This window comes from Camelus ferus, chromosome 10 (assembly GCF_009834535.1).
Source record: "Camelus ferus isolate YT-003-E chromosome 10, BCGSAC_Cfer_1.0, whole genome shotgun sequence".
Lineage (NCBI taxonomy): Eukaryota > Metazoa > Chordata > Mammalia > Artiodactyla > Camelidae > Camelus > Camelus ferus.
The window spans coordinates 63,299,957-63,319,129 of NC_045705.1; the positions used below are offsets into that span (position 1 = coordinate 63,299,957).

The 19,173-nt window shown below is 56.4% G+C and overlaps 1 protein-coding gene across 1 annotated transcript; it reads right to left on the reverse strand.

Moving 5' to 3' along the window:
- Positions 1 to 92: 92 nt before the first annotated feature.
- FADS3 (fatty acid desaturase 3) lies at positions 93 to 15,030 on the reverse strand. The gene is given in 13 exon segments (XM_006173196.3): positions 93 to 416; positions 1,758 to 1,883; positions 2,047 to 2,126; positions 2,261 to 2,357; positions 2,731 to 2,828; positions 3,327 to 3,403; positions 3,942 to 4,002; positions 4,281 to 4,403; positions 4,526 to 4,627; positions 5,078 to 5,275; positions 5,757 to 5,867; positions 14,616 to 14,799; positions 14,801 to 15,030. Coding segments are annotated over 13 exon segments (1,332 nt in total). The 5' UTR covers positions 14,824 to 15,030; the 3' UTR covers positions 93 to 364.
- Between the last annotated feature and the right edge of the window lie 4,143 nt (positions 15,031 to 19,173).

Below are 19,173 nucleotides of genomic sequence, written 5' to 3' on the forward strand. Positions count from 1 at the left end.
CCAGTCTGATGGCCCAAGGGCCTCAACTCCTCTCGGGGAGTCTCGGGCAGACTCCAGCTCCAAAAATCATACAAATTCAATACTCCACTCCATAATATATCTGGGTTTGTTTTTATAGAAAAATAACAGCTTTCCCTAAATTTTTCTCTAGGAAAACATGCCATGCTCACCATGTGACTTTATATACCACCCCCCTAGCCCTGGTCCTGTTGGGCCTAGGGCCAGGGCCGCAGGGCTGTGGAGCAGACCGGGGAGGGGCCCAGGAGGGTGGGCAGGGGCCGCAGGCTGAGGCAAGGCCGGGCTGGGGACTGCTGTGGAGCCCACCTAGGCAGCTTAGTGACTGCCGGGGCCCTGGATGCTGCCTTCACTGGTGGAGGTAGGCTTCCAGCCAGATGTCGCCAGACTTCTTCAGGGACCTGGGAGGCAGGGGTGGGAGAGTCGATTGCAAGATACTAACCCCCTCCCTCCAAAGTGATGAGTGTGAGTAGAAATGTCCGAGTTCCCTATGAGTCCCCTTCCCCTGGGGCAGGCAGCTGGGTGGGGCTGGAGGGGAGGGTTGGGAGAGGAGGCTACACTCATTAAATGGAGTGGGATCTAGACCTTGGGTCAGGGGAGAGGCATAGCTAAGGCCAAATCCAGGCAGAAGCCAGGGCGGGCCATCTCTCCTTCACCCAGCTCTCTCTGTTGCCTCGTCTGCTGGGCCCTGTGACCCAGAGATTTGTAAGGCATGGAATCTGCCCACCAGGAGGCTCACATCAGGCAGAGAAACCAGCAATAACAAGAATTTGCTGGAAAACCCCATGTTCTAAAGGGGCCATGCCAAGTGGCAAGGGGTCCAAGGACTGCACTGGGAAAGGTCGTGAAGGAGAAGCAGGAGTTCAAATACCAGTATAGAATGAAGGGAATCCAAATAAAGGGAACTGCATGTGCTAAGGCACAGAGGTGGAAGAGCTTTGGCTGGGAATCTGGCCTCTGTCCCTCACTGTCAAGGCTACCACTGGGACCAAGCCCCACCACTCCTTATCTGGACAGCTACAGGAAACTTCGCTCTGCTCTTTCGGCCCCATCAGTGCATTCCCACAGTCAGAGCAGCTTTCCAAAATCTACGTTCTGTGTGTTGCTCCTCCGCTCAGTGGTTCTCCCACACACCAGCATGCTCCTGCCTCAGGGCCTTTGCACAGCTGTTCCCTTGCCCCAGATGATCTTCTTTCAGATGTCTCCGTGGCCTGCCCTCTCTCCTCCTCCCTGTCTCTGCTCACATGCTGCCTTCTCAATACCACCCATCCTGCTACCCCACTAAAAACTGCAACCCAGCCTGGCACTCACCATGCCCTCTCCTGCCCCACCCTCAGGTTTTGTGGTTTTGTGTTGTTTTTGCCAAAGCACTTCTCTCCTTCTCTCATTTTCTGAAATTTACTTATTTTAACTGCTTGTTTTGTTTCCCCTTCTAGGACGTCAACCCCAGGAAGGCAGGGATCTCGGCCTGTTTTGCTCACTGATGTGTTCGTAGCACACCTAGGACGGGGCCTGGGCCCACGGCAGGGGGTCCCTACATCCTGGCTGTGTGAATAAATGCTGGGAAGGGAGGGAAGGCCCAGGCTGAGGACAGAAAAACTGATCCGAAAGGCCTTAAGTACCAGCTCTTAGAGAGTGACCCGTGTGGGCTCAGAGAGCCAGGTGGGAGCTCAGGACGAGGCTGACCAGGCAGAAGGTGGGCAGGGACCCTGGGGAAGCCCCTGTGAGCAGAGGGCCCTTACCTGATGATGTCCACCAGGGCGGTGAGGAAGGGCTTCACCTCATAGCTGAGGCCGTGCTTGGTGCACAGAGCCTTGACCAGTGGGGCCACCCTGTGATAGTTGTGCCTCGGCATTGTGGGGAAGAGGCTGCGAGGGGAGAGCGTGTGCTGGCACCCCCCCACTGCGATCTGGGCCCTGCTCACCACCTCCCTCAGGCCCTCCAGGAAGTTCAGGGCTCACGGGGGGAAGACCGGGCAGAGGGGCTCAGGCCTCACTCCCACCCCCGTGGGCCCCCAGGGCCTGTGCTCACTGGTGCTCGATCTGGAAGTTGAGGTGTCCGCTGAACCAGTCAATGAAGAGCGAGTGCTCCACGTTGCAGGTGGCCGCCAGCTGCCAGGAGTGGGCGGGGCACAGGTGAGGGAGGCTGGCATGGAGTCCTGCTCCTGTGGCAGCCCCTGACCCTGGCAGCCCCATCGGGGCCCCTGTCCCTCCCAGCTGGGGCCCCAGCCCCACCTCCAGCTCACCTGAGAGCTGGCCCAGTCCCGGTGCTTCTCGTGGCCAATCTCCTTGGGGATGTGGTTCATCTGTGTGATCCACACGAACCAGTGGCTCTCCAGGACCCTGCGAGGGGAGGCTCAGGCACTGCCCCGTGTCCAGCTCACCACTTGGACCTGGGCCTCAGCTTCCTCATCTGTACAATGGGATTGCAGCAGCCCCTTCCCGCTGGTGTTTCAATCAAGCACCAGTGAGCGCAGGCCCATTGCTGGGCTGAGCCCAGAGCAGCCCTGCTCGTGAGGGTGGACACCCAGAGGGCCACTTGTGAGCTAGGCCACTTCCCCTAGACCTGCCTCCCCCGGGATCCCGCCACTCAACCATCCAGGGAGACAGTACTGTTGTCCCCATCCTGTAGACAGGAACATGGAGGGCTGAGGTCAGGGTCCCTACCGCCTGTGGGTGAGCTCCTCATTCCCTGCTGTCCTGGCATTGGCCATACCTGACAGCCACAAAGAGGAGCAGCGCCCCAGGAACACCGTAGAAGGGGATGTAAGACAGGAAGAAGCGAGCGTAGAAGCTGGCCGCCCAGAGCAAGTCCTGCAGAGGAGGGTGGAGGAGGGCAGAGGACTCGAGTTAGCCAGGAGGGGGAACCAGGGTCATCCAGCCTTCTGCTTGATGTGCCTTGGGTGGACATGTCCTCACTCCACTCTGGGCCTGGTTTTCTCAGCCGGGTAAGGGCACAGAGTCCTTGCCAGCCTCATGGGGCTGACCACGGAGGTGAAGGGGCCAGGAAGGGGTGTGAGATGGGGGAACCCCTGCCTGGGACCAAACGCCTTGGAGGGATGCCTGGGATCCTGACCCCCAGGGAGGACACCCCATCATGAGACCCACACCCTGCCTGGTGCACATACTCACTCTCCCCTTTCAAACACACACGCACCCACTCCCCCTGTGCGCCTGCACACACATGTACCACCCCGTCACCTGTACACAAGCACACCTGTTTGCACTGGTGGACAAGGGCTGCCCTCTGTTGCCCCCCCTCCTGCCACCACAGTCACATGCCCAGGGGACCTGGGCAGGGCCCCCACTCACCGTCCACCGCATGTACATCAGCACATACGCCAGATTTTCCACTTCAAAGTTCACCAGAACGAGCAGCGGCGGGCCAACTGCAAGGAGAGGCATGAGGAGGCTCAGGAACAGGGCTGGGGCGCTGAGCAGGCTGGGCGGGGTGGGGGGCAGTGGGGCTCTGCTACTCCAGGAACGCCAGTGGGACTTAGTGCTGGTCTCATCTGGCTAGGGAGACCCCGCATCACCCACAAGGTCTGGTCCACACTCAGTCTGTCAGCGACTGAGCCTCGCCCCGGCGCCTCCTGTGTCTGTTTAGCAGGTAGGGGCCAGCTTACATATCCCCACCCTTGTTGGCCCAACAATTGCCCTAGGACTCTGGGTCACCCTGAAGTGAGGGCACGAAGGAACTCTGAAAGCCCTGGGCAAGGCTGTGGCTGTCTCTGGCCAGAAGGCATCCTGGGTGGACAAACGGCTGGGGCAGAGGCCTGGTGATGGGAGTGGGCACGGGCTGTGGGCGGAGCAACCAGAGACAGGCTGGGAGAGGCCTGGAGGTGCCGGCTTCTGTCCAGTACCGGTGGACGTGGTGTGGATGGCGCCGCCCCGGCCCTGTCCCCGGGAGGACAAGCGGACACTCACTCAGGAAGAAGTACAGGTGCTGGCGGTTGTAGGGTAGGTATCTGCGCTTCTTCTTGCCATACTGTGGAGACAGGCGGCCGCTGGGGAGGGCAGCTGGCCGGGCCCTCCTCGTCCCCAGCAGGGTCAGGGGGCTGGCGGGGGCTGAGGGCCAAGCTGGATTCTAGATTCTAGCACCTGGGCCCACCGTCCCCGGCAGGCTGGGAGGTGGGGAGGGGGTGCTCCTGGGGCAGGGGCTCCGCCTGGAGCTAGAGCAGGTGGCGTGGTCAGGAACCAGGGCTGGGGCCTAGTTCCCCTCAGCTGCAGGTCCAGCCCTAGTGTGTCCCCGTCCTCCCCACGCACCTCGATGGACAACTCCCCCAGCAGGAAGACAGGCGCCACGGTCACATCTGGGTCCTTGTGGAAGATGTTGGGCTTGGCATGGTGCCGGAAGTGGCGGAAGTTCCACCAGTGTGCAGAGAAGCCCTGCAGGGGAGGGGGGCCTCAGGGGTGGAGCCGGGCCGTGTCCACCACTCCATGCTGGCCCACTTGGGCAGACCCAGCACAGTCCCCCAAGCTCAGACCCTGGCTGCCTACCCCGTCCTCACCTTCAGCTGCCCCATCACAAACTGCTGGGCCACATGGTTCCACTGGGACTTCCTGAAGACAGAGGTGTGGCCCAGGTCGTGCTGCAGATACCAGCTCTGGGCCTGGGGAGAGGCAGGGTCAGGAGCTGGGGCAGGGAGCCACGTGGGGCTCAGCCCTGGAGCCCCAGCAAGCCCTCCCCGCTCCCAGGGCACACGCATAGCCAGCACGTCAGTCTAGACCCTTGTGGGCCGGCTTCCTTCTTTAAGAGACAAGGACAACTGAGTTTGGGAGGTAGAGGGGCTGCAAGTCTGTCGTGGAACTGTGGACACCAGCCTTCTGGCTCCCGGGCCTGGGCTCCCTCTGAGTTTATTAAGTAAGGCGCTTCCTCAGTTCATTTAAAATGCAGCTCGACCCACAGATACACGGCTTATGGGACTCTGGCTGGTCATTTGTTCATTCATTCATTCATTCATTCATTCATTCATTAAGCAAATATGTCCTGAGTGTCTGTGTGTACCAGGCCCCATGTCTGTTGGTCCGTTTAGGTGGCTGCAAGACAGTGCGGGGGTCACCTGGGAGATGACTAGGATGAGGGCAGCGACGGTGCTAGGCACCCAGCCGGGGCCGAGGAGGTAGATGGTGAGCCAGGCGAGCACCTCCATGGCCAGGATGTGGCCCAGCAGGAGAGCGAAGAAGGCGGGCTTGGCCTCAAACAGCTTCATGTCCTTGACAGCCTGGCGCAGGGCTCGGAAGTCCTCGACAAGCTGGGCCTGCCAGGGCGGAGTGGCCAGTTAGCTGAGTAAGCCAGGGAGTTCCCAGTCATCCCCAGAAGCCTCCCACAGCCACTCCTCCCCAGGGCCAAGCTCAAGGCCTCTGGCAGAAGGGGATGGAGGGATGAGAGCATCCAGCCTGGGGTGTGAGCTGGGTCGCTGGCTATCAGTGAAGGCTCCCCCAACAAAAGGTGTGGGGTGTGTGAGAAGTAGGGAAACCCTTAGAGCTCAGCTCATCAAAATTCTCATTGTAGATGGGGTCTCAGGGTCCAGAGCAGGAGAGGGGCTTGCCTGGGATTCCCTAGCAAGTACTGATACAGGTGTCCCTACAGCTCTGCCCTCAACATCTGCCCAGGAGGGGATGGCAAGCCCAGCCTCGGTCCTGGGCCCCTGGGGGTGATTCGGATGGAGCTGCTGCTGGCAATGCCTCCCACCCCTCCAGTCCCCACTGGGGGCTTAGCCAGAATATGGCCCTGCTCACATTCTGGGGTCCGTCCTGGCTGGGCTCCTCCGGGGCCAGCTCTCCAATCAGCAGGGGCTGCAGAAACTTGCGCACGAAACTGAGGTCCTGGTGAAAGGCATGGAAGGCGTCCTGAAGGAGAGTAGACAGTCAGGTGGACAGACAGACAGGCAGCTGGAATAGCACCCAGAGGCAGGCAGAGACAAGGTAGGATTGTTGATGGAAGGGCAGGCAGACAGGCAGGCAGCTGGAATAGCACCCAGAGGCAGGCAGAGACAAGGTAGGATTGTTGATGGAAGGGCAGGCAGCTGGCTGTTCAGCAGTCACAGAACAGGCCCACACGGGTCAGCCTTGCCCCTGAGTTCTCCCTGGTCCTCCGCAGCCCCGGGGTGCCCCGCCAGGCACCCCTCAATTGCCAGGCTCTGGCTGTTTCACCCCGCCATGGTGCCCTTCTCCAAACCTGGTTGGGTGTGTGAAAATCTGGATTTATAGAAAGTTCTCCCTGGAAGACTCTGATTCCTTTCATCAAAGGGTTGGACTTTTCCAAAAAGATCTCTGGAAAGCTTTCTTGAAATCATATGCTTTTCTAGTGCGTCACAAACATAGATGTACCCAGCTTGCACAAACACAACTAGCAGGTAAAGTATAAGTGGGGAAACGTGTAATTGAGGACCACAGGGCCACTGGGAGAACAAAAATCAGTTGAGGGCCACACAGCGTGAATTCTCGGGGGGTTTGCAAGGAAGATGCTCAAATAGTTAAACTCATTTGATATTATAAATGGGAGTGGAAAATAGAATTTTTTAAAAAGTAAAGTAAACAAACAATCTAACATTCCTGTGGTTCTCTGTAAATAGGTGGGGGTGGGGTGAGAAAGGGTGAGAGGAAGAGCGAGACCCCCCTGGCAAAGATAAAGGGCTGGAGGCTGGAGGGCATAGCTCAAGCGGTAGAGTGTATGCTAAGCATGCCTGAGGTCCTGGGTTCAATCCCCAGTACCTCCTCTAAAAATAAATAAATAAACCTAATTACCACCACCCCCCCAAAAAAAAACTAAAAAAAGGGCTGGAGAAAGGGACCAGTCAGGAAGTGACCCCCCCTCCCCCTCCCACCTCCTCCACCAGGCAGATCTGCAGTGTGAGTAAACTTGAACTTCACGCCTGGAGCTCACTCAGTCTTCCTGATCTAGCCCTGGTGTCACTGGCTCAGGCTTGTTCCCAGCTCTTCTGCTGATTTTTTTTTTAATTGAAGTATAGTTGATTTACAACGTTGTATTCGTTTCTGGCGTGCAGCACAGTGATTCAGTTACACATTCGGTTTTCATTGGAGGTCGCTACAAGCCACTGAATACAGTTCCCTGTGCGATACAGAGCTACACTCCTTGTTGCTCTACTCTGTACACAGCAGTTTGTCTCTGCCGATCCCAAACTCCCAATTCAGAGGCTCTCTCTGAGGGGAGGTGACTGCTGGCTGCTAGAGGGAACACCTTTGTGTTTCCTATTGTCCTCTCTCTAATGAACCTACCAGTTTCTGGTGGGAGTTAAAACAGCTGTGACAGCCAACAGCCGGGTCCCTGGACTTACTGCCGCACATTCCACACTGACCCAGGACGGAAACACCTTAGGCCCCTCCCGTCCCCACTTAGAGGCCACATCTGCAGGGTTCCCCAAGAGGTCCCCTTTCCTGTTGCCTGTGATCTTACTGGCCCAGGGCAACCTGAGGACCTGGGGGCTCAGAGGGTGCAGCTTCTGGAATAACCTAGGCCTTTGGGAAGGCTGACTTGGGGTCCCTCCTTGGAGCTCATGACAGGGGAGGGGGCTGTAATAGGTACAGATCTCATCCTTTCCAGGGAACAGCCTTGAAGGAGGGGCAGCACCCCTGGGAGAGAGGGGTGGTGGGGAGGCTGGCCCCACAGGAAGCTGCCCAGGGCCCAGGGACGGGGGGCGGGGTGCAGGTGACATTCCCAGGGGGGCTAAGAAGGAAGACTGCTCTTGGGCTCAGCTGACCTTGCTGACTGTGACCTTGAGCGAGTCCATTCTCCTGCCTGGAACTAGGCAAGTCCAGAGAGGGTAAGTCAAAGGGGCAAGACCCCAGGGCCTTTCTGGCTCTGGTGTAGAGCATTAACTTTTTTCTTTTCGATTATAGTCAAACATACATAAAATTTACCATTTTAACCATTTTTAAGTGTGCAGTTCAATGGCATCAAGTGTAGTCACATTGTTGGGCAACCATCGCCACCACTCATCTCCAAAACATCTTCACCTCTGCAGCTGGAACTCTGCCCCCACTAAACACTGCTCGCTCCCCACGTCCACCTCCCCCCGCCTCTGGCACCCACCGCTCTGCCTTCTGTCTCTATGAATTGACTACTCTAAGGACCTCACAGAAGAAGATGCATAGAATATTTGTCCTTTTGTGACTGACTTGTCACTTAGCACAATGTCTTCAAGGTCCATCCATGTGTAGCGTGTGTCAGAATTTCCTTCCTTTTTAAGGCTGAACGAGCATTGACTCTGACTCTCTCTCATTTCCTTTGAAACCCTCCGTGACCCCGGTGGCACATGGAGACCACATATGCACAGAGGTGCACAAGCACGCTCAGAGTGTGACACCAGAGGCACACACATGTCACAGAAATGCTGTGCCTTAAGCATGTGCCTTCACACATGCAGCCACCACCACCAGCCTGCCTCAGCACCAGGGCTCAGACACACAGACACATTCAGGAACACACACACAGGCAGAGCCATGAGAACACCCAGACTTAGCCACAAACTCACAGAACTGATGTGTGTCCTGAGGCTGCAGCCCCAGGACTTCCTCCCTCTCAGGCCTCCTCTCTCTCCTCCCCAAGTGGACCCCAGGTGCTCCAGGGCCGTGCCCTTGAGCTAAGAGTCTGTGGGAACAGGTCCACCTCATCGATGCCTTTCCCTTGGTCCTGATGCACCAAAGACAGGCCTAGAGACGCCCTGAGGGAAAGGACAGAGCCAGGCCTGCCTGAGGGACCTCCAGCCAGGTCTGTTCCTTGCAGTGATGTGGGGTGGTGTGAGCCCCCTCAGGGCCAGGTGGGGACATCTCAGAGCTCAAGAACAAGTCTCCAGCTACAGGGAGGGGATGGACAGAGCTGCAGCTCCTTGGAAAGCAGCTCAGCCTTGTGGGGCTGGGTGGGCTGCGCTGAGCCTATGTGTCTTGTGCTCTGAGTCCCAACAAGGTGGGTCCCTGGCCTCAGACCAGAACCTCAGCAAACAAGTTTTTTTCTGAAACCTTGGCTGGGGCCATGTGACCCAGTCCTCTTTGGGCCTCTGCTTAAGGATTCAGGAGCTGGGCGGAAGACTCAGAGAGCCTGAGCCACTTACCCAAGGTCACACAGCTCCATTTGATGGAGGCTGGACCAGAACTTGGTCTGACTGTAAAACTGTGCTTGTGGCCACTTGGCTGTAGCCCCAGGGTAGCTACTCCTGGTCAGAGGGGAGGCAGTGAGTCTCCGAGGTGGGTGGGTGACGGGGTCCTCATCACGAGGCTGGTCACCATCCTGAATAGCCAAGGCCTTGGCTGCTCTGAGATTGGGCTGTGGGGGTCAGGAGGGTGGTCCTGGTGTTTCGGGGGTTTCACTGACCAAATTTCACAGTACTATGGGAGGCCCCACCCTCCCCTATCCCTGGTGCACCTGGAAATGTCCTCCCAGGGGCATGAGTGTGACCCCTGTGACCCTCCCCAACCTAATGAGTGGAAGGTGGTCTTCGGGGCTTCTCTCTAGGTCTTGGAAACTGCGGGGACAGGGACAGGCCCTGTTCACAGCGGTGTCCACAGAGCTCTGCACAGAGCAGGGGCTGGACGAAAGGTGAGAATCAGCGGACAGGAGTCAAGCCTCCACAGCCCACAAGCCAGGGGTCTGACCCATCCTCCCGGGGAGGAAACAGAGGCTCAGAGTGGTGGGGACAGCTGCCCAGGGCAGAGTCTGCAGTGGCGGAGCTGGGATTCAAACCCGGGTCTAACTTCTGCGACGTCCCTGCCCTCTCAGGATACAGCCACCACCCTTCCTGGCATCAGTCCCTGGAAGCCTTGGAGTGGCTCCTGCCCTGTCCCCTAGACCCGCTGTGAGCTCCGTGCAGCAGCTGGTGAAGGGCAGCCGTGGGGGGCACTTGGGAGCCAGCCTGCCAGGGATGGAACCTGAGCCACCACTTAGGGGTGGAGGCGTGGAGCTGCAGACAAGGTCACACTCCCTCTGTATTCTGCATTTTCTCCTCGGTAAGTCAGGAACCACAAATGCTCATCTCATGTGGCTTCTTAGAGCACTGAGGCAGTGCAGGGAGAGCACTTAGAAGGGCCTGGCGTCCAGCGAGCTCCAGCTGAGCTCCAGCTGAGCTCCCAGTCTCCTCCCTGTGGTCTCCCATGCCCTCCTCCTGGGTCCAGCCAGAGATTCGGGCCACAGGCAAGAGGCACGAGGGTGGAGGTGGACCCTGCCAGTCAAGGCCTGACCGGCCTGAGGCTGAGAAGCAGGAGGGGCTGATAGCCTCCTTCCACTCCAGGGATAAGGTAGGGGTGGGGACCATTTCTGGTCACTCTCCGGAAGAATCTGGAATGTTCCAGATCAGGAAGCGGGTGGAGTAGGGAGGGAATGGAGCAGGGCTGCTGGGGGCTCAGGGAGTCTGGGTCTGCTCCTTAAGCCTCGGCTGGGGAGGCAGTAGTGGGTTGTGGAGATGGGGGTGGGGGGCTATATGCCTCAAAGGACACACCCAGGAACTGGTCCCTTTCTCCCTCTCCCCGGGGGAAAGATAACACAGGATCTCAAGCCCAGCAGTCAGATGCTCCTTCCTGTCCTCTTCTGGCCACTCCCCACAGGGCCAATGAGGAGGTACTATCATATCCCCATTTTATAGGTGAGGAAACTGAGGCACAAAGAGGCCAAAGGGCACACAGCTCTGAACAGGAACATGCAACTCCTGCCTGTGCAGCAGAGCCCAGCTCAAAGACAGATGTCCCTGAGAAGCTGCCCCCCGAGTCCCCCAGCACCCCTGGTGATGGGCGTGGGGGTGGAGGGGATCCTCCTTCAAGCACCCTTGGCCTCACAGGTGTCACTGACCCAGCGATGATGGCCCAAAGCGGCCAGGCCTTCTGGCCCTGGGTCCTCTCCACCACTGAGCTCTGGCTCTTTCCCGCTGTCTCATAAGAAACCCACGCAGCTTGCGCGCCCTGGGGTGGGGAATGCAGGAGGCTGCCAGGGTGCTTAGGCTACCTGCATATCTCTGCTCCCAGAGTTCTACATAGTCCTGATGCCTCTGCTCGGGCACTGCACCCCTCAACCCTGCGTGAAGTATTGAGTGGGTAGGGACATTACAGAACTGTCTCCTATGACGCTCAGAGAGGTCACTCTTCATGGGGAGCAGCCATCAGGCAGCCCTCAGGGCAGCCAACATGGTGGGTGGAAGCAGTGTGGGCCCCGGAGCCAGGCTGTCTACATTCATGGCCAGGCCCCACTCTGCGGCCCCACCCTCACTCCAGAGCCTAGAATCTGCCCAGTCCTGCTCCTCCCTAACTCTCACCAGATACAACCCCCACCCTCTAAGCCCAACGACAAAGGCCCTGATCTTTGAAGGTTCCAAGAAGGTCCCTTTAAATCACCCATATTCAGCCTCAGTCTCAGCATCGGCAAAATGGGCTCACGTTAGGACTGCCTCTTGAGATTGTTGTCTGAAGACCACATGAGCTAAATCTTAATGGTTCCCACTGGGGCACCTGTGCTCACAGCATAATGTGCCCCATCCTGGACACACCTGCACTTCAGGACCCAGGTGAACGGCCACCTCTTCCAAGTGGCCTGCCCTGGGGAGGGCAAGTCCCCATCATCTCTTAGTCTCCCAACCACCCTTCTCCTCGGAGGCTCTGCCTTCCCCCTCCTCATTTGGGATCCTTTTAAATAGATTCCCCTGTCTTCCCTGCTCTGCCCTCCACGCTCCCCTTAGAATAAAACCAAAGTCCTGCTTCCCTTGATACCTCTGGGCCTCACTGCCTGCCCTTCTCACTGCCCTACCCCAGCCAAACTGACAGCTTTGCTGGTTTTTGAATGCACGGAGTTCAGTCCCACCTCTGAGCCTTTGCCCCAGCTGGTGCCTCTGCCAGGGAACTCCCTCCTCGCAGATTTTTCATTCACAGCTGTATCTTCAGAGGTCAGAACAGAGTTTGGCACATAGGATATGCTCATTGGATATCTGCTGATGCATTTGATGATTCAATAATTGAAGAGTGAATGAATGAAATAAACAGCTCAGTGTCAGTGGAGCAGGAGGTTCAGAGCTTGGGTTGTGGATTCAAATCCCAGACCTAGCACCTAATTTCAGTGACTTTGCCTCTCTGAGTCTCAGTTTTCTCATCTGTAAAATGGAAATAACAATACCAAGCACCTGTCCCTTGTTTCTTGAAGGGTAAAAGGCAGTATCTATAAATCAAGCAGTGAATTCGGAGCCTGGCACACAGTAGGTGCTCGGCGCACAGCCATGGTGCACCCGTGACCAGCAGTGGCTGGGCCTCACCCCTTCCTGGCTGGCTTCACTAGTCACAGGCCATCTATGACTCTTAGACAAACCTGGCCCAAGGCCCAGAGCACTCTCCCCAGGGTACCCGGCTTTGTATCCCAGGATGGCCACAAGCTGATTTCATGGTACAGGAACTCTGGGAATTTCCTGGCAGGAAGGCTTCCATCGCCTAAACATGAGAACAGCTGATGGGCGGCAGGGGCTAGTAAGGGGTGGCTGCAGGAATACAGCCCTGGCCAGACGGCTGTCCCCCACCTGTGCTCCAGGGCCAGGGATGAGGCGCCTGCGGTCTGGGCTGGACCACACAGGGCACTGGGCTGATCCAATCCCTGCTCTGCCCTTTGGGCCCCCATGGACAAAGACTGGCAACCCCCAACCCCAGCTTCCTCAAAGCCCCTTTGGCCTGAACAGACCAGGTATTTCTGGCAACTCCAGCCCAGTGTTTGGGGCCTTGGGGAAGCTAAGAGATGGTTTAGCACAACTCTTTCCTGCTACAGACATGAATAAATGAGATAAGGTCACTCAGCAAAGGAATGGCTATGCCATGGCTGTCTACTGCACTCTACAGTCTGCAGAGCACTCACACTTATCAGCAGGCAACATACAGTGACCTGGAACAACTACGTGGCAGCTCTGGGGCCACAGAGCTGCGAAGGCACAGTCCTGCCCTTAGCCGGCTCACTGTCTCAGCTGTTCCCACTCTACAAGTGAGGAAACTGAGGCTTCGAAGAGTGACATGCCTGGTTCAAGGTCATTCAGAGCCTCCAGTGGCAGAGCCAGGACCCTGCCCCAGGGAACAGACAGGGTGTCTTAATGGAAATGGGAAAACAGACCTTACTGATGACGAATCAATGAGAAAACTAGCATGTGGAGGTCTCAGGGTTGAGAGCTAAAGGTACAACGAGGTTTCCACACATAAGGACCCCCAGCACGGGCCTAGGCACCAAGCAGGAAATAGCGATGAACACCCTCCATGGTCTTCCTCTCACCAGCCTCCATCCTGTCCTTCAGGTCAGAGGTTGAAAAAGGCCAGAGCAGTCACCCCTGGGATCCTGGAGGGGTGGCCAGGATTCAGCCCGGCTGAAGGGGAGGGGCTCTGACACCTCACATCCCCCCACACGCCGGCAGCAATGCACACGCGTGTAACTACACACACAAACATGTGCAGCGCTCACGCATGTGTGGGCCTGGACACACTCACACACTCACTGGCCCACAGTCAGCTTCAACTCCGTGGCCACCGCCTGGCCCCTCAGCACCATGCACAAGGCTTTCTGTCAGTTTCTAGAATTTTGGGAGGTTTCTGATCCTAACCTCTCAGCTTCCTGGGGTGAGGGGAAGTGAGGAAGAGAGACTTTTTCCCCTAAAGAGTCCCGTGAAGTTCGCCCAACCCATGGGAGAAGGCAGCGGGCAGGGAGCAGAGAGTCCCAGCAACAGGGACACTGACCCCTTCAGGGATCAGACATAATCTCTTTTCTTATCTAAAGTTTGCCCGTTAGGGATTCCTCTCCTGGAATCTCAAAGACTTTCCTGATACCCAGTGTGACCAACCCAGAATTCTGAATGGTCAAGGACAGAGTATCATGGCCCCAAGTCCTATTGTCCAGATGGGGGACTGTGGGAAAGGGGTTGGTAGGAGTCTCGTCTTGATAGTTGCTCTGCCAAATGGTCCCACTGGACAGACCACTTTCCTCCTTAACTAAGACATGTCTAGACATGGCTGGAAAGGGGAAGTTGGGGTCTACAGAAGCCAGCCTGTTCCTGGGGTGACTATGGTTCGAGATGAGGCCTTTCCCAGCCTGGCTGGCAAAATTCTCCCACATGCAGCTGCCAGCCCAGGAGAGGTGAGTCACTGCCCCTCAGCGCCATTTACAGCAGCTCTTGGGAAAGCCACAGACCTCCAGGCCCTGCCCAAGCTTTGCTGCCCAGCCTCCAGCCACTGATGGCACCACTTTGCCAGCCTGTGGGGAGCCCGCCCTACCGCTGGCATCCAGCAAGCACCCAGCACGAGGAATCGGGTCTGGGAGAGGAGGAGGAGGAACCTCAGAGAATTAGGGAGGACTCTCATCTAGGGCAAGTGCTTGCTGCCATGACACACCCACCTCTGAGAGCCCCTTCCCCCCCGCATGGATCTGTTCCAGCCCAGCCCTGGTCCATGGCCTGGTCTGCGGGTCCTCACGCCAGGACGTCGCCTCTTAACTCCACATCAAGCCCCGGCTAGTCCATCCCAACTCTGGGTCCCTAGCCAGGAGGTCAAAGGTCACAGAGTAGGAAGGATGCTACGGCCCGGCGGGTGGAGCAGGCCCTAGCGAGCGCCACGCTCCACCCTGCCAGCGGTGGGCGACCTTACCGTGGCGTCCTCAGCGCCGTGGTGGCCGATGAGGCGGCTGCCCCCGGGGTGCCGCTGTGCCCAGCGGCTGATGTCGTAGACGCGACGCTCGATGACCAGCCACTTGTCGCCCGGCAGGTTGTGCGGGCGGATCTGCTCCCAGCGGAAGGTGGGCAGAGGCGCCCCCGGCTGCGCGGGTCCCCCGGCCGGGCTCCCCGACGCCACCCATGACTGCGTGCAAAAGTCCTAGCGAACCCGGGACCTCGCTGAGGCCGGAGCGAGACTCTGAAGGGAGCGTTCCCGGGGACTTCCTCCGCCGCCACTCGCTGCTCCGCGGCCCCGCCCAGCCGCTGCGGCCGCCGTACGAGCGTGCGCCTGCCCGGCTCTCGGCGGGCAACTTTTCCCTTATAATCGCGCTGACAGCGCTCGCCTTGCCCCCTCCCCGCGCCCCGGCCCCCTCCCGCCGCTGTCCCCGCGCCCGCCCCAATCCCGGCGCAGCGCCTCGGCCCCCATTGGCTGCACCGCGCTCCGGCGGGGCTGGCGAGGCGGGCGGCGTCGAGGCGGGGGCGCCCCGCCCTCAAGACTCCTAGGCCACCACATCCTGGCCTGCTGGGAGCACTGTCCGCACCCGCCGCCCCCCCACCCCCACCCCCACCCCCACCCCCACCCCGCCCTGGCTCGCGTCTCGGTGGGGCGGGGCAGGAGCCGGGGTCTGCCGCGCCCTCGGGGGCGGGGCCCAGTCGGCTCCGGGTGGGACCCCCAGAACAACCGAGTCTGCGAATAATGGGCTTCCGGCCGCGCCTCCTAGAACGTTAAATCCTGAGCACACAGAGGTGGGGACAGTACCCTGGGCTGACAGTAAACAGCTCTCAGACCACGGGTCCCCAACATCGGCGCAGCGAGGCCTCCCCATCGGGCCGAGGTTACTGGCCTGGCAGCCCCCACCCACGAGGGCATCATCTGGGGAGGTCGTTGGACTTCCTGCCGTCGGGGCTACAGGGTTGGGGATGCTGCAGGGTAGCCACCGGGGAAGGGGGAAGAAGAGCAGGAGCACCTGAGTGGGGAGTGGGGTGCTGTCATTCACCGGATGCTGATGCTCCGCTGGCTGGCTTACTCGTGATAGTACCTTCTCTTATTTTTCACTTAAATCCCTTTTGAGAGTGTAGGTTGCTCCCCAGATTACATTTTTTTTTTTGAGACAAAGATACCTGTTTCTAAAAGTTAAAAATTCACACTTGACTTGGAATGAAATGAGATGAAGGTTATACTACAGGGCAGCAGGTGTCAAACTTGAGAGCACCTCAGAATCACTGGAGGGCCTGTTAAGACAGACTGCTGGGCTCACCCCCAGAATGGGATTCAGCACGTCTGCTTTGGGGGCGGAGAACTGCATTTTAACAAGTTCTCGGGTGATGCTGATGTACTGGTTTGGAGAACACACTTTGAGAATCCTAAATTTTATCTTGGTTTAACAATTTGTAGGAAATCATTGTCACTAATATTGGTGGGACAGGTGGGCCAGGGTCCAAAGAAGGGGTGAGGGGGCCTCTGGGTTCTCCTTGGTACCAGGAGCACCTGTCTTCTGTTACCAGGACAACCAGTAAGGCCTTGCTGTCACCAGAGCTGTGGGCTGCCTGAGCTCTCTCCACTGAGGCGTCCTCAAACCCCTTCCCTGAGCATGTGTTGGGGTAGAGGAGTGTGGTTGGCAGTTGAGCCTGGAGGTGACTTCAGATACCCCTGCCTCTATCATGTTCACACATGGGCACAAGGATGGAGGAGGCATGGCCCTCACCCTGTCTTCAGTAGCCCTCGGTGGTCAGCTGCTGACCCTTGACCCTTTCCCTGGGCCTTGACCTTGAGAAGGAAAAGCCAGGCTGGACCAACTCGTAAATCTAAGTGTCAGTTTACTGATCTGCTTCCTGCTGGGCCTACTCGTAAATCTAAGTTTAATTAGTGTCGGTAACTGATCAGGTCTTATTGGGTAAGTTCTGGTTTACTGATACCCTGCTTCCCTTTTGTGATATTGCTGAGCTGTTTGCGCCTTATTGGCCAATATACCCCAAGCTTGTAATCTACCCTATAAAACCTCACTTACACTTCTTAGAGGTGCTCAGAGCCCCGGAGGGATAGCCCTTCTGAGCCTGCCAGCGTAAAAAACCTGAGTACTCCAACCCTCCGAGTCGTGTTTGCTTCTTGGCTGGCCTGTCATTTCCATAACAACCTCATCTCAGTTCATGTGAGGTAGTGGGAATTAGGGTGGGTTAGAACCTCCACTTGCCCCCAGCTGCCCCCAGAGAGATGCGGAAGATGAAGACCTGTGCAGGATCTCATAGGAGGTAAATAGGCTCAGGACTAGACCACTGCCTCCAGCTGCTTCATCCCAACAGAGGGAGAGAGGTGGCTGAGCCCTCCTGCTACATGGAGTTGTGTTGCTGCGAAGCCTGAAGTGTGTCTCCTCCCCACAGCCTAAACTTCAGTCTCCCACATTTCTCCACGGGCCTCAGGGCCTTCCGTAGCCTCTCTGGGCTTCAATGCAGTGGACCCGGCAAATTTCCTGGAATCAGGGGCCCTGGAGGAACTTGGGATTCCATTGTCCATCCAAACCCCCAGCAGGACAGTGAGGCCTCTTAGAGTGCTTGGAAAGAGAGAGGTACCACTTGACATTCCTGAGCTGCCGTGGGGCCACTGTCATGGCGTTGGGTTTAGGCAACGGGAGGGGAGAAGTAGCCAAAAGGCAAAAGAGGATCTGCCAGCTAGAGCAGTTTGGGGGGGGGGGGCACATAGGTTTGAGGGAAGTCCCTCAAACCACTTGAATCCAGCCCCTGTCCCAGCTGCTGCTGGGCTTCTCTGCGCCCTGAGCTGCTACACAGGCATCTCAGACACACAGAAGTCTCCGCCCACTATGGTGCCGCCAGCCACGGTCCTGGAGCCAAGTGATGCTTGTGCCAGTGGGGGCTCAGGCAAGGGCAAGCCGTGTAGGGGCAGCAGCGGCCCAATCAGGCAACTTTACAAAAAAGCTCTGGGCCTAGCAGGTAGAACAGTCACAAAGCCCCGTCATTGGTTCTGCAGAAGACACACAAAGTGGTCCCAGGTCAGAAATTTACGATTTGGCTTTGAGTCAAAGCTCACCACGCTGCGAGCTTGGTTATGAGGCCCTGGGCACAACTGATCAGTGAAGAGTTATTATTCAAATGAATTATTGACGCGCTGTGGCCCTACCAGCCATGAAAGACTCTCTCCGAAGGCATCACGATGATGGAGCAGCAGAGCTCCTTAGAATACCCCTTAGTAAAAACAAGAGGGTGTGGCATACAAATGGCCAACAAGCATATGGAAAGATGCTCAACATTACTAATTATCAGAGAAATGCAAGTCCAAACCACATTGAGACATCACCCCATAGACATTAGGGTGGCTATTATCAATGAACACCAACGGAGAGGGGAGGGCGTAAACTCAGTGGTAAAGTGTGCACCTAGCATGCACGAAGTCTTGAGTTCGATCTGCAGAAACTCCATTAAAAATAAGTAAATATATAAAATAAATCTAATTGCCCCCCAAATTACAAAAAAAAACCCCAAACCCAAAAAACCAAACAACAACGAAACAAATGTTGGCAAGGATCTGGAGATATTGGAACACTTGTACACTGTTGGTGGGATTGTCAGATAGTGTAGCTACTATGGAAAATGCTAGGGAGGTTCCTCACAAAATTAAAAATAGAACTACCATATCATCCAGCAATCCCACCTCAGTATAAATATCCGAAAGAATTGAATCCAGGGACTCAAAGAGGTAGCTGTACTCCCATGTTCATAGCAATATTGTTCACAATAGCTAAGAGGTGGAAGCAACCCAAATGTCCATGAATATAAAGAGATAAACAAAATGTGGTCTCTGCATACAACAGAATATTAATTAGCCCTAAAAGGAAGGAAATCCTGTCCTATGCTACAACACGGATGAACCTTGAAGATATTATGCTGAGTAAAATATGCCAGTCACCAAAAGACAAATATTGCATGATTCTACTTATATAAAATACCTACAGGAGAGAATGGTGGTTGCCAGGGGTGGAGGGTGGGGACTTGTTTAGGGGTATATAGTTTCAGACTTGCAAGGTGAAAAAGTTCTGGAGATCTGGTTCACGTAACACTACTGAACTGTACGCTCAAATCACAATCCAAAATGGTTGAGAGTAACCTTTTTCCTTTTTTTTAAAATTTATTTTAAAGATAGTAAACTTTGTCTTAATTTTTTGTTTTAACTTTTTAAAAATTTTTTGAGGGGGGAAGTATTAGATTTACTTATTTTTAGAGGTGGTACTGGGGATTGAACCCAGGACCTTGTGTATAGTAAGCATGCCCTCTATCACTTGAGCTATACCCACCCCCCATTTTACTTTATTTTTAAGATGGTAAATTTTATGTCTTTTTAAACCACAAAATGAATGGGAAAAAAAAAAAAAAGGGAAGGAGTTAGAAAAGTCATTCAGTCCAATATTCCCAACTCAAAGATGAGAAAGCTGAGGCCCGGAGAGGAAAAACTTGCCCAGGTACACAGCCCTGGCAGGACCAAA